This window comes from Berghia stephanieae, chromosome 2 (assembly GCF_034508935.2).
Source record: "Berghia stephanieae isolate SIO BIC M18660-M18661 chromosome 2, UCSD_Bste_1.3, whole genome shotgun sequence".
Classification (NCBI taxonomy): domain Eukaryota; kingdom Metazoa; phylum Mollusca; class Gastropoda; order Nudibranchia; family Aeolidiidae; genus Berghia; species Berghia stephanieae.
Genome location: NC_088361.1, coordinates 103,473,893 through 103,488,892, shown reverse-complemented (window position 1 = coordinate 103,488,892; position 15,000 = coordinate 103,473,893). Strand labels below are relative to the sequence as shown.

At 38.6% G+C, this 15,000-nt stretch overlaps 2 protein-coding genes across 5 annotated transcripts in view; one reads left to right on the top strand and one right to left on the bottom strand.

Annotated features, from left to right (window-relative positions):
- Positions 1–15,000, bottom strand: part of LOC144966119 (transient receptor potential cation channel subfamily M member 3-like) — a 135,969-nt gene that overhangs the window by 39,458 nt on the left and 81,511 nt on the right. The window lies entirely within an intron of this gene.
- On the top strand, positions 1,688–10,803 carry LOC144966122 (ganglioside GM2 activator-like). The gene is made up of 4 exons (XM_078902225.1): positions 1,688–1,874; positions 4,733–4,946; positions 6,590–6,749; positions 10,571–10,803. The coding sequence occupies exons 1-4, from the start codon at positions 1,802–1,804 to the stop codon at positions 10,691–10,693; spliced, it is 570 nt and encodes a 189-aa protein (XP_078758351.1). The 5' UTR covers positions 1,688–1,801; the 3' UTR covers positions 10,694–10,803.

The following is a 15,000-nucleotide window of genomic DNA, read 5'->3' as shown; positions in this document are numbered from 1 at the left end:
CTCATCCTTCTACTCCTCCTCTTCTTCTTCTTCTTCTTCTTCTTCTTCTTCTTCTTCTTCTTCTTCTTCTTCTTCTTCTTCTTCTTCTTCTTCTTCTTCTTCCTCCTCCTCCTCCTCCAATCATCATCTTCTCAATTCATACAACCAATACACCTGCTTTCTTTCCCTATAAAACCAGACATAAAAAGTAAAAAGACACGTTAAAACTCAAAACTTTTCGTATCCCGCGTGTCCAACTTAGAGAGAACGTCTGCCATTGCTTGTGAAAATGGCACCTGTAGGATTACAATTAAAACCCCATTATCTATTTTATCAAATCGCCATATTATTATATTATTATTTAGGACAGCGGATCTGTTTTCTGAATCAATTAGGAGACCGTGACCTAGAAAACACACGAAAATAACGCCCCAGATCGTGATTGAATGTATCCATACTCTCACAACACTCTACGAGGGGCCCGGTGGGTGGAACCGTGAAGTCTCGGGTTTGATCGTTTGTGACTAGATGAGAATCATTTTAATCGATCGATATTTTTTGAAAAACGAGTTTGTTTCTTTTTCGCCAAAATTAAAATATTTCTTGTTTTTTCTTTCTTTTTTTTTTTTGTTTTTGTTTGGGGGGGGGGGGGGGGGGGGGGGGGGGGGGGGGGGGGGGGGGGGGGGAGGGTCTTGGTTTTGGTCCCTCCAGCGCACAACAGTATTCAAGGAACTGACAAACCTTTGATACTTTTACACAAAAAAAATACCTCAAAACGGAGCCGTTTGGATCTAGTCGTAGTCCTTCCTTCAGAGCGATCAGTTAGACCCATGGAGCCGGAGTTTCTCCCGGTTTCTATAGCGTGAAACGGACAATAGCAACTGTTTGGATAGGTAGAACGCTAGTCATTTGCAAAGTGCTTTCTGTCATTTCAAACAGACCCAGCTGCCCAATCATTGCTGCACCCAGGGTCGATTTCAGTCCCTTTGCGAGTGAAAATTGAGCCATTGCCTCCCCCCCCCTTCCACAAATCGATTTGAAAAAATAATAATAATGATAATAATATAATAATAATAATATACTAATAATAATGATAATAATATAATAATAATAATAATAATAATAATAATAATAATGATAATGTTGATGATGATGCTGCTACTACTACTACTACTACTACTACTACTACTACTACTACTACTACTACTACTACTACTACTACTACTAATAATAATAATAATAATAATAATAATAATGATGATGATGATGATGATGATGATGATGATGATGATGATGATGATGGTGGTGATGATGATGATGATGATGATGATGATGATGATGATGATGATGTTGATGGTGATGATGATGATGATGATGATGATGATGATGATGATGATGATGGTGGTGGTGGTGATGATGATGATGATGATGAGGAGGATGATGATGATGATGATGATGATGATGATGATGATGATGATGATGATGATGATGATGATGATATGGTGGCACGTGTGACTGGTAATCAGAAGGTCTCAAGTTCGAGGTCGACTGATTTTTTGGGATGTTATTTTTCTTGTATTTTTCTTTCTTCCTTTGTCTGGCACCTTTCATACACACTTGTTCCGTTCTTTATCTTGAGATAATTATTCGACCTGGCCTAGTTAAAAACAACGACGGCAATTTATACATAATATATAACAGAAGTCCTTCTGCTAAGCAAAAATTCATTCATCATCACAGCTGTCGCCGCCATCTTTGTTTCTTCAAACTGCCGTTGTATCTGACGAATTGGTAGCTTGCTGCAAGTAGAGATAGAACGAAAATGCTCTTCTTTTATGTGTTGGCCATTTTCTCCACCTCTTCTCTGGCTTCGGCCTACGAATTCAAGCAATGCGGTGAGTGTAATGTATAATTTATAGAAGGAACGAAATTGACGTCACTCAGCTCTTTGTTATTGTTTTTAAGCCAGCATTTTTTATTAGTTTTCACTAAATTCTATCATCATCATCATCCTCATCATTATCCATCGTGGCTTGTACTCTTGAGCACGTTGCCGGTCAGCTGTCTCCACGAATCACGATCCTCTGCGGTACTCATGAAGTCTGCGTTTCTTTAAAAATAACTTTTGGCCATTCTTAGGTTATTTAGATAAGTCACTCTTTGTCTTCCTCTAGCTCTCTTTCCTTCGATCATCCCAGATGTTACCAACTCTTTTATTCCGTCTCTACTCCACACATGTCCCAGAGACCGTAACTGCCTCTTTCTGATGGTATCTATCAATATTCTTCCTTTTCTCTTCGCCAACACTTGCTCATTCGTACACCCGTCTGTCCATGATACCCTCAACATTCTTCTATACACCCAAATCTCAAACGCCTCTAACCTCCTTGTACATTCTTTATCAAATGTCCACGTTTCACAACCGTATAAAAGGGTAATTATAACATATGTTTCCACTACTTCCATTCTGATCTTCAACTTTAGGTAGTTGTTTGACACAATTGGTCGCGTTTTATGGAACACATTTTTTGCTATTTCTATTCTTTGCTTTACATTCTCTATGTCACGTGCGTCATGGGTGATGATAGTGCCTAAATATTTAAATTTCTTTACTTGTTTGATGGAATTCTCCTTTACTTGACAAGTGGAAGGTCGTGTTGTTTTCAATCTTTGAGACCACCATGCATTCGGTTTTCTTAACATGTAGTGCAGTTTCAGGCCCATCTCTTCACTTTTGCACACCACTATATCTAAAATTTTCTGCACGTTTTCTGGAGAGTATGCCATCAGAGTAACATCGTCTGGGTATCTCATGTTATTCATATTCTGTCCTCCAAGGAAAACGTCTTTCATATCTTCAAATTCTTTGAATAATATTTCATTATATATGCAAAAGAGGTCCGGTGATAAGACGCAACCTTGTCTTGGTCCCTTCTCGATGTTAAAGAAGTCCGATGTTTCGTTATCAAGTTTGAAACACACTGTTTCCAGTATAAGTTTTTCACAATTCGAAGTTCTTTACTGTCTACCCCAATCTTTTCTAAGATTTTGAAGAGCGCTTCGTGTTGTACTGAATCAAAAGCTTTGGAGTAATCAATGAAGAATAGATAGAGTGATTTTTTGTTTTTCGATTGACCGTTGCATTAATGTTTTCAATGTAAAAATTGCATTTACCGTACCCTTTTCTTCAACAAAACCAAATTGCTCGTCACTTATCTCTGGAAAGATCTTGCTCCTCATTCTTTTCATAAGTATTCTCAATATAATTTTTGTGCTGATTGATCTGTGCTGGTCATAATCAATAGTTCCTTGCTTTTTGGGAAGGATTTAGGAATGGTAATGAATACCATCTGTCTTAAAGCAATAGGCAGTTCACCCTTTTCATTTATGACATTAAAGGCTTTCGTCAGAATGTCTATTCCCAGATCGTCAGATTCTATAAACGATTAAGGTTACATATACAATTGCTCTGTCGGAAAGTTTTTTGATGTCATTTTTTGGTAGGCGTCGGGCTATTGGTTGAAGAAGGCTACGTTGGAACTTATAAATAGAACAAAATTAACGACTCAGCTCTTTGGTATTGTCTTTCATCAGTTATTTTTATGAGTAATTCTCACAAAATTCTATCACTCAGACTAGAAACGTTCAACGTTGCACAAAGTTTTGTGTGTTGGTGCGTTATATCGTAGCCATCGTTAACTTATAGCCCGACACTGACCAAAAAATGACGTCAAAAGACAAGTCTTTGACCGCAAAAGAAAACAAATCGTGAGTTGTATTCAATAGTTCAACCAATGGAATCACTTGTTTCCCTTGAGCTCTGCTAACGACAACTCACTAGACGCTGCACAAACCTCTAAAATGACGTCAAACTGTAAGTCCTGGTGGGTTCTAGTGTCAGGCTGTTAACGATGGCTACGGTTATATCCGGCTGGCGAAATGTTGTAAGCTTTTTGGCCAAATGCAATGCAACAAAATTTTGACGTCATTTCTATATTAGTGCAGCGCTTAGTGAGTTGTTAGTAGTGCTCAAAGACACAAATGATCCAATTGATTGAACTATTGAATACAACTCAGGATTTGCATCCTTTTTGCGCCCATGGGCTTGGCTTTTGACGGAATTTTTTTGGGTCAGTGTCAGGCCATGAGCTTTCGAAGGCCAAGGACGAATATGATGACAAACGCATTCCCTTAATAATGATTGTTTTGTTTTTGTTTTTAAGGGTTTTACGGCGCTTTCAACATTAAGGTCATATCAGCGCCAGTAAAAAGGAAGAAAATGGGATAGTAAAAAGTTATAGAATTACAATTAAAGCATCCAAGAATAAGGCAGATAAAGGGGAATTGGTTCGAATAGGGAACAGATATAGATTCCAAGAGCACAATATCGGCGTACCTAAAAGTCTCATCCAGACACAAGCACAGGTCCCCACTAAGAGGAATACACTCAAATGTTTACAAATCATATATAATGCATAAACAAAACATAATACAGTGCATAAAAGAGAGATGATTTACAAGGGAAAAATACCATCTCCCAAAACTAACTACACATTTGACCGTTTCCCTCCCAGCCAGGGTAGCCGGCCAGGGCCAGGACAAAACCAAGTAATCTCATTCCAAGACAAAGACAGAAAGCATGTTGGAAAACAGATATAGGGGGTTGGGGGGGGGGGGGGGGTAGAGGACACAGTCTGTACCTCCCTGCCCACTATGGGAGGTCAGCCTAATAATGACAAGTTTCCCTTTCCAGATGGAGAGGCAAATGGCGTGATCGAGATCACGAAATTCAACTTGAAGCCGGACCCAATTGTTACACCAGGACGTGTCACGATTGACTTGGAATGGAAAGTCCTAAAAACGCCAAAAGCCGACCAGAAGTACACCTTATCCGTGAAAACGACAATGAAATTCCCGATGATTGAGGGTTGGAAAGAGGTTCCTTGCGTCAAAGGCCTCGGCAGTTGGTGAGCGGAAGTGCTAGTTTAAAATAAACAAATGATAAACAATTAAAAACAACAATAAATAAATAAATAAATAAATAAATAAATAGATAAAAACATTTATCAGACCATTTCCAAAGGTTTATGGGCATGATCTATAGATAGTATGCGCTTGGCTAAGAAGCTCACAACATTGCCATCCGGAAGTATAACGGACCAACACACAAAACTGTGTGTATCAATGAACGTTTATAGTCGGGTTAATACAGTTCAGTGAACATTACTCATAAACGCGGAGGGCAAAAAACAATAACAAAGACCTGCGTGACGTCAACTAAGAACTATCTATATTAACTTTCCATGTGCTCGAGGTCATTGCAAAATGTGCTCAAAGTGACCCACTTAGTGAAAAGTGTTCACAACTTTTTAAAATATCTAACATCGCGATTGGTCACTTGATTCAGCTTGACACATGGGTATGTTTATAACATTTGTAAACAAAGCAGCGTGTTTCATTTGTTAAGAAATATCCATCCAATCGTTGGACAGCAACAAATCATGTGATTGATGACCTGCTTTTACGAAAACATTAAATATAGATAGTATGCAGATGACGTCACTCAGGCCTTTGTTATTGTTTTTGCCATCCGCGTTTGTGAGTTGTTCTCACTAAACTGTATTAACCAGACTATAAAAGTTCATGGTTACACAGAGTTTGTGTGTTGGTCCGTTATACTTCCGGATGGCAATGTTGTGAACTCCTTGGCCAAGCGCATTCTATCTATAGATCGCTCCCATTATGTCGGCAAATATTAAAACTTATCCGTGTATCTGGCATTAACTCACTCAATCCTAGAGATTTTTGCTACTTTTCAAAATTGGAAAAAATGTATTAAAAATGAACATGTACATAGATAGTTTTATTCAACTACCATTAACATTAACATGTAAAAACTAAAAACAATAGCATTGATACAACGCCTATAATTTGTCTCAGCAAATATGTAATAAATAGGCATGGGGTAACTGTAACCCGGGCAAACAACGGATATAGTCGGTGTTAGGGTTGGGTGAGTTAAGAAAAACCAAGCCGAGAGAAGCCGGTGTGTAGTGTGTTGTGGTCCAATATAGATAGTATGCGCTTGGCCAAGGAGTTCACAACATTGCCATCCGGAAGTATAACGGACCAACACGCAAACTCTGTGTAACCATGAACTTTTATAGTCTGGTTAATACAGTTTAGTGAGAACAACTCACAAACGCGGATGGCAAAAACAATAACAAAGGCCTGAGTGACGTCATCTGCATACTATCTATAAATGGAGGGGGTGTTTCGTGTGTGAAGGAGGAAAAAAAGAGAAAAATGTAAACAATCACGGTCGTAAGGAAAGAAAAATTCCGCTGAGAGCAGTCAATCACCTTTCGAAAAATAAATAAATAATTATTTCGCATTATTTTTTCCGGTTGTCATAAATAAATTGGCCCGGGACCGCTTATAAAGCGCTTTGAGCACGTTTAGTGAATATTGCGCTATATAAAAGGTTAATTCTTTTTATTTTTTCCTTTTTTACTTCAGCTGACAGGTTCATCCCGACTTTGTACCGTCCCGGAACGACAGGTCTCATAATATAACTCGATTTCTCTGCTCATTTATTATTCTTTTTCAGCAAATACGATTTGTGCGACACGATTGCCAAAGTAGCGAAACTGATGAAGTCTCAAGGGCTTGAATGTGGCGACTCGTTTCCCTGTTCCTGCGAGACGATGGAGGAAAAGACTTACAAAATGAACGATTTAAAATTGGATCTCCCTAAAATCCCTCTTTCAGTAAGTTTTAACAAGGGGTCCGGGTAGCTGAGTTGGAAACAAAAGTGTTTTTATTTTGGGTTTAAAAAAAAATTCTTAACATTATCTATTTATTTGTTTTCCTGATACCTTCGTGAACAACTTAATTATGGGCTTGATTTGACATTCTTGTCACCTAATTCCTTAGGTGTCACATGGACAGACTGATAGATAGATAGATAAATAGATAGATAGGTAGATAGATAGATATGTAGGTAGGAAGGTTGGTAGATAGATAGATAGATAGATAGATAGATAGATAGATAGATAGATAGATAGATAGATAGATAGATAGGTAGATGGATGGATGGATAGATAGATGGATAGATAGATATATAGATGGATGGATAGATAGATAGATGGATATATAGATAGGTGGATAGATAGATAGATAGATAGATAGATAGATAGATAGATAGATAGATAGATAGATAGATAGATAGATAGATAGATAGATAGATAGATAGATAGATAGATATAGATATATAGATAAATAGATAGGTAGATCGATAGAAATAAAAATAGAATTACTGTTGACTTCTACAGATCTGTTTCATGCCATTACGGCAAACTACGGAAAATGAATACGTTATTATTATTATTATTATTATTATTATTATTATTATTATTATTATTATTATTATTATTATTATTATTATTATTATTATTATTATTATTATAACTATTATTATTATTGCAATTTACTATTATTTATGATTGTGTGTTGTTTCGTACTTCCTGTAATGTGTGTTGGTGTCGAGATTATCATCATAGTGGTTTTTAATTGCAAAGAATGTGTTTATTTCTGTGTGGCATGCGGGTGTGAGTTCACTTCTTTTGTTCAGTGTAGCCATGTTCGGTTGAGTAATAATGTAAAGTTTCACTTCTATGCACTGACTGCATAATACTCTTCCACAGTCGTAACGTCACTTCCTTCCTAATGACGCATGCTAACTTAGTAACACTGGCTCTAAACTATCGGAATAATGGCGGACGCCCGTATGAAAGATTTCCCCGGCGAGCATAAAACCGTATCCAGAGGAAAAAACCCCCATAAATTTGATCATGTTTTGACTTTTACACATTCTGATCACAAGACATATGAAAAGTTCTAGACAGCATGAAGAATAAAAAGTAATGATTTTCTTTGTTGAGAACCAAGATGGCCGCCGTTGCCGGGCGGCGTGGCACCAGCCTACTGAATCCAATTGGGTATAGATGTTGAGTATGGTTGTGCTCTGGCGATAGTTTTCCATGTAATATTATGTATGCTGTGGGGGTTTTTTAGGTTCTAGATATATTCGCTCAGCGTGGTATTGTGTCGTTTGTGTATGGTTTTGAATGACGATTTGTGTATATTATTATATTTGGTTTTAAATCATGGGTGCAAGCAACTAGACCTCAAAAAGCCTGCAAGTCTACTTATGACCAGACATATAATCTGAAAAAGCCTGCAAGATTCACGGACTTACCTCGTCATTTGAAGTCTTGTTCTCAGCATCTAGTCTTCATAATAGTAGTCCACAATTGTTGTATGTTTAATCCAAAGGTTGTAATGCAGTAATTTGTTAAGTTTCTTGTCACAAGTTGCACCAAAAAAACCCCAACAACATCAACTACAACTATCAAATCCAAATCGCAAAAAGCCGGCGACGTTTTTTTCGGTAATCCAATCGGCCGGCAGGCCGGCTGTAGCCGGCACTCTTGCACCCATGTTTTAAATGAGCATTCTGTGAGGCCGATGTATGTCTCTTGCTTTTGTGTGTCTGAGCGTGTAGGTATGGATGGTAAACAACGTTTTGTGTGTCTGAGCGTGTAGGTATGGATGGTAAACAACGTTTTGTGTGTCTGAGCGTGTAGGTATGGATGGTAAACAACGTTTTGTGTCAAGCAATACGCTTCAACGGTCGAAACGTCACTTCCCTCGTAATGAATTACGCGTGGTAACTTAGCAACTGGCTCTAAACTATCGGAAGAATGGCGGACGCCCTTATGAAATATTTCTCCGATGAGCATAAAAGCGTATCCAGAGGATACAAAACATTATAAATCTGATCATGTTTTGACTTCTGATCACACGACATGTGAAAAGTTCTGGCCAGCATGAAGAATAAAAAGTACAGATTTTCTTTGTTTAGAACCACGATGGTCGCCGTTGCTGGGCGACGTGACATCAGGCTATTGAATCAAATAACCGTTGAATAATGTTGTTAGTTTGTTCGGAAAATTACAAGAAATGAAGTGAGCAGGGTAGGAAAGTGCAGAAGACAACAGAAAATTAAAACTTCGCGGCGGCGATGGGGGCTCTTCCGTCACTTTTTTACTCACTTCATTTCTTGTTATTATCAAAATAAGTGCCTGCTCCACTTACTTCCCTGGTATAACAGAAATCAACGTAAGGACAGTAATTCAGTGCTGATGGTGACAAAAAGTGAAAAAGTAGGAAAATGTTGAACGATTGCCTTTAAGCCCCATTTTTACTGCACTAAACCCCACTTTTAGAGCAATTGAGATGACAGACTATCATTGATAATCTAGCTAATTACTGGAAAGTGGGAAACTGCACCTGTGTGTTCCACCACACATCAACTCTCTCATTGCTAGCAGAAAAAAGGTAATCTTTATTCCTCCTCTGGACTCCAAAATCGCGGATTTCCGCGGATCCCAGGAAAACCATCAGCACTGGGTAATAGTTGACATTGGTGGTCGGAAGACAGACAATAATAATATTATTATTATTAGCCAAAATGGTTGGGATATCGACAAGGACAACGGAGACTGCAATGACAACGAAAATTGGGTTGGGAATCAACATTCATTAGCGAATGTTAAATTTTTATCATCGACCTCAGAATTAAAAAAAAATAAATAAAAAAATAGAGCTTTTATATAGCGCAATATCCACTAAATGTGCTCAAAGCGCTTTACACGTGGTTCCTGGTCAACAGCAACATTTAACATTGAGGACGGGACATGACGCCTGTTAGGCGATATTACAATTTTCGGACAAAGACAACGCTGTTAACGGCCAGGTACTCATTTTACACCTGAGTACGGTGAGAGAATGTGAGAAAAGAGCCTTTTCCACAAGGACTCAACTATGCGCCGAGCGCGAGGCTCGAACCCAGGACCTTCCGATCCGAAAGCGGGTGTCATGCCACAAGACCACATAGCCGCCATTACTGGCAAATCTAACAATCCTAAAACTATTTATTTTACAGACTGATAAACGAATGACTTGCAAACTTTTAAACAATTCTATCAAATTCTATCACCGATTGACTCAAATGTACGCAAAAATAATCTGCAGCTCAGGCTTTGGCCATAATTAGGTCGCCGTTGGCTCAAAAGATTCGTCTCGATCTATGTCGATTTCCACAATGCAGTAATAAGTCCAGGCTATAAATAGTTCTGGTGAGCAAACCAAGCTTTAAAAATAACAGCATTAAGTTCTGGAAAATTCAAGATCTTTCTTCAAAATTTGAAATTTATTCATAAAGATTTGAATGGGGAAAAAAAAAAAAGATTGTTTCAATCGCTACGGTGAGGAGAGGGTTAACGTACTTCTAATATTATTTGATATCTTTTTGCCAGACCGATTACAAGGCGCGTCAGACCGTCAAGCGCCAATGGGGCGATGTTTCTACAGTTTATAAGGACATAATTAGAAATAACGTGTTGCTGTTAATTTGGGGCCCCTTGCAATGCGCTTTGAGAACGTTGAGTAGATATTGCTCTATATAAATGCTCAATTATATTTGATTATTTTTAATGTGCTTTTTGTATTTCTATCTTCCCACCAGGTCCCATACAGGTCGGACGTGAAGCTTTTCCACGCCGGACAGCCCGATGATGTCCTCGCCTGCATGCACTTTGAATATAAGCTGAAAGCCAAAGACTGTGAGGGCATTTTCTGTTTAGGCTGAACCAAGAATTGGAGATCAAGAGTTCCTCTTCCGCTGTCAAACTATAGACAGAGAGCGAGCGATAGAGTATTATAATTTGTAAAAATTATTAAATTCTCTTTTTAAAAATCTATTCGGCTTCTATTTACTTGAATGATTGATACCTGGTAGAAAGTATAGATAGTATGCGCTTGGCTAAGAAGCTCATCACATTGCCATCCGGAAGTATAACGGACCAACACACAAAACTGTGTGTATCCATGAACGTTTATAGTCGGGTTAATACAGTTCAGTGAGCATTACTCATAAACGCGGATGGAAAAAAAAAAACAATAACAAAGACCTGAGTGACGTCATTTTCGAACTATCTATAATGGTACCGATAGCCCAGTTAGTAGAGTACTCGCTTCAAAATAAAAGGAATCCTGACCGATCCCGGGTAGCTCGGTTTGTTTGTGGCGAGAGCACACATCCTTGTTGGACTCCTGTCCTTTAACAGGGATACTTTCAGTTGTCATAATATTGACCCATCATCTCAAAACGGTATTATGTCGGGATAAACTCTACACTGAAAATTCATTCTATATCCACAATTATGAAAACTGAGATTAGTTTCTCTTTGTTATTAATTGTGGAGAGTAGATAGCATTTCCTGCATTGTAAAACACTGGAATGTTGTATTTCTTATTATTTTGTTTTTAAATTCACTTTTTGCTGCCCGACTCATCCTAACTTAATGCCGTTTTGAGACAGTGGGTCACATATACAACCTAGCATTGGTAGTTGAAGTACAGGGCTTTGATTATAATATTGGCTATCTTTGTTTGGGAAGCCATAGGGCTTTCAATTTTCCCAAGACATTCTCTACTAAACTGTCAAATGCCTTTTCAAAATCCACGAGGTAGATGAGGAGAAGGAGGCGGAAGATGCGGAGGGAAGGTGGATGATGATGATGATGATGATGATGATGATGATGATGATGATGATGATGAGGAGGAGGAGGAGGAGGAGGAGGAAGAGGAAGAAGAAGACGATGATTAGGAAGAAGAGGGGGAAGAGGAGGAGGAGGAAGAAGAGAAGAAGAAGAGGAGGAGGAGGATGGGGGGGGGGGGGGGCTTTATAAAGTGAAGGAAGCTGAATATGCCCGCCTGGGAATGAAGAAAATATTATTATGAAATAAAGGAGGAGGAGGAGAATGAGGATTTCGGGAGAATCAGTGGTTACATTCAAAACGATTTATCCTCTAGAATTTCAACAGGCGATGGCTTGTTTAATTGAATTGAATTTAAGTCAGATTAATAGGATTCAACAGTCGTAACGTCACTTCCTTCCTAATGACGCATGGTAACCTAGTAACACTGACTCTAAACTATCGGAACAATGGCGGACGCCGTATGAAATATTTCTCCGGCGTGTCCAGAGGAAAAAAAAACGCCATAAATTTGATCATCTTTTGACTTTTATACATTCTGATCACAAGGCATATGAAAAGTTCTAGCCAGCATGACGAATAAAAAGTAATGATTTTCTTTGTTTAGAACCAAGATGGCCGCCGTTGCCCGGCGGCGTGACACCAGACTATTGAATCGTATTATGAATGGCGCGTGTTTTTCTGGGTTTTTTTTTTTCTCAGCTATCCCTCTCTATCAACAGTTGAAAAACATTGTGCCGACCTCCGAATCAATTTGTCTTAACTGAATGTATCTAGATTTTGGACCGTACTGATGCCATATCAAAAAAAAAAAAAAAGTTTTCTTCTTTAAGACCTCGATATAAAAATTACTTTAAAACCGCTGTCATAAAATTCGAGATTTTACACTGTAAAAAATGTAAACAAGTTACGCACCACAAAGTATGAGATGAATTCATCGTTTGTCCCAAAAAATCTCGTGCTGACACGTAGTTCCGGCTTGTGATTTTGAGTTCACGTCATACTTGGCTCCGAAGAAAAACAATTCGCTTTAACTGTTATAAACTTACCACTTATGTAGTTTGTATTAGATTTTGAATTTAGTATTTGGGGAGTGAACCCGGGACTATTAGAGTTTGATATCAGCGGGGAATGAACGTGAGACTATGGGAGGTTGACACCAATGGAGAGTGATCCCGAGACTAACCGAGGTTGACTCAATTGGGAAGTGATCCTGGGACAGTGGGAGGTGGACACCAGTGGGGGACTGAATTGAGTAATTATTTAACTAAGCGCAAAACATCAATACTCTTACAAAAGACGTTATTGGGGAATGATTGACGTCATTTCGTAAGGAAAAAAAGCCCCAAAACCAACAAACAAAAATATAAAAAAATAAATTGAGCTTTTATATAGCGCAATATTCACTAAACGTGCTCAAAGCGCTTTACAAGGGGTCCCTGACCAACAGCAACACGTAACACGGAGAACGAGACATGACGTCTGTTAGGCGACATTACAATTTTTTGCGCACAGAGACAACGCTGTTAACGGCCAGGTACTCATTTTACAACTGAGTACGGTGAGAGAATGTGAGTAAAGAGCCTTTTCCAAGGACTCAACTATGCGCCGAGCGAGGCTCGAACCCAGGATCTTCCGATCCGAAAGCGAGTGTCATACCACTAGACAACATAGCCGCACAAGCTATGTTTATGTTGAAATGTTGAAATCTGGCCAGGATAGTGAGTGCATTATTCACTCGTTATCTCAGGCAGCCAGAGGAAAATGATGCAATTCCTACTGAATGAGGCTGGGTTATGTTAGAATTAGAAGTTAATCCCTTGAAACAAAACAAAACAAAACACAACCCCCCCCCCCCCCTTCCAAAAAAAAAAAAAAAGTAAAACACACAAAAAAACCCCCAACAAACAACAAAACATGCGTAAGTGCGCGTTCAAACACACACACACACACACACACACACACACACTCACATACATACATAAAAATACCCCCCCCCCCCAAAAAAAAAACCCCAACAAAACAACAAAAAAAAAAAAATAAAAAATAAAAACAAATTGAGCTTTTATAAAGCGCAATATCCGCTAAACATGCTCAAAGCGCTTTACAAGGAGTCCCTAGCAAACAGCAACACAACATGTAGAACGAGACATGAAGACTGTTAGGCGATATTACAGTTTTGGGGACCACGCTGTTAACGGCCAGGTACTCATTTTACACCTGAGTACAGTGAGAGAATGTGAGTAAAGAGTCTTTTCCAAGGACTCAACTATGCGCCCAGCGAGGCTCGAACTCAGGACCTTCCGATCCGAAAGCGAGTGTCATACCACAAGACCAACATAGCCGCACAAAGTACACACACACACACACACACACACATATACATACATACACACACATCTCTCTTTTTTTTCTTTTAGCGTGTCTTTGGTTTCTTTTTCTCTCTGTTCTAATCGTTGATATGACGACAATGATGATGATGATGATGATGATGATGATGATGATGATGATGATGATGATGATATGATGACGATAAGATAATGATAATGATGATATGATGACGACAAGATGATGATAATGATGATATGATGATGATGATGATGATGATGATGATGATTACGACGACGACGATGATGATAATGATGATAGTGGCGGTGGTGATGTTGACGACGACAACGACAATGATGATCATGACAATAATGATGATGATGGTGGTGGGGTGGATATGGTGAGGCTATCTTTGATTCATAACACGGCCAGAATTAGGTCAACGGGTTCGAACCTTTCCTCTCGGTCGGCCTCTTGTTTGATCATAGCAAAGTGAGTGCAATTCACTTGGTTTACTTGCCGAATCGAACAGGAATCGAACGCGGACGTTTTATCTCTGAATTAAAATTTCTTTCAATACTCTTCAGCAGTCGTAACGTCACTTCCTTCCTAATGACGCATGGTAACTTAGTAACAATGGCTCTAAACTATCGGAACAATGGCGGACGTCCGTATGAAATATTTCTCCGGCGAGCATAAAAGCGTATCCAGAGGAAAAACCCCCCATAAATTTGACCATGTTTTGACTTTTACACATTCTGATCACAAGGCATATGAAAAGTTCTAGCCAACATGAAAAATAAAAATAAAAAGTAATGATTTTATTTGTTTAGAACCAAGATGGCAGCCGTTGCCAGGCGGCGTGACATCAGACTATGGAATCGTATTTCCTACAAAGTGAAACAACAAACGGAGTTTGTTTTTTTTTGTTATTATATTTAGAACACCTTTGGATGATCACTTCTCACTAAATACATGTTTGAATAGTAATATAAACGCTATATGTTACATGTAGTTTTGTTTGCAGGTATTTTTCATGTGTTAGTTGTGAGTGAATTACACAAATGTC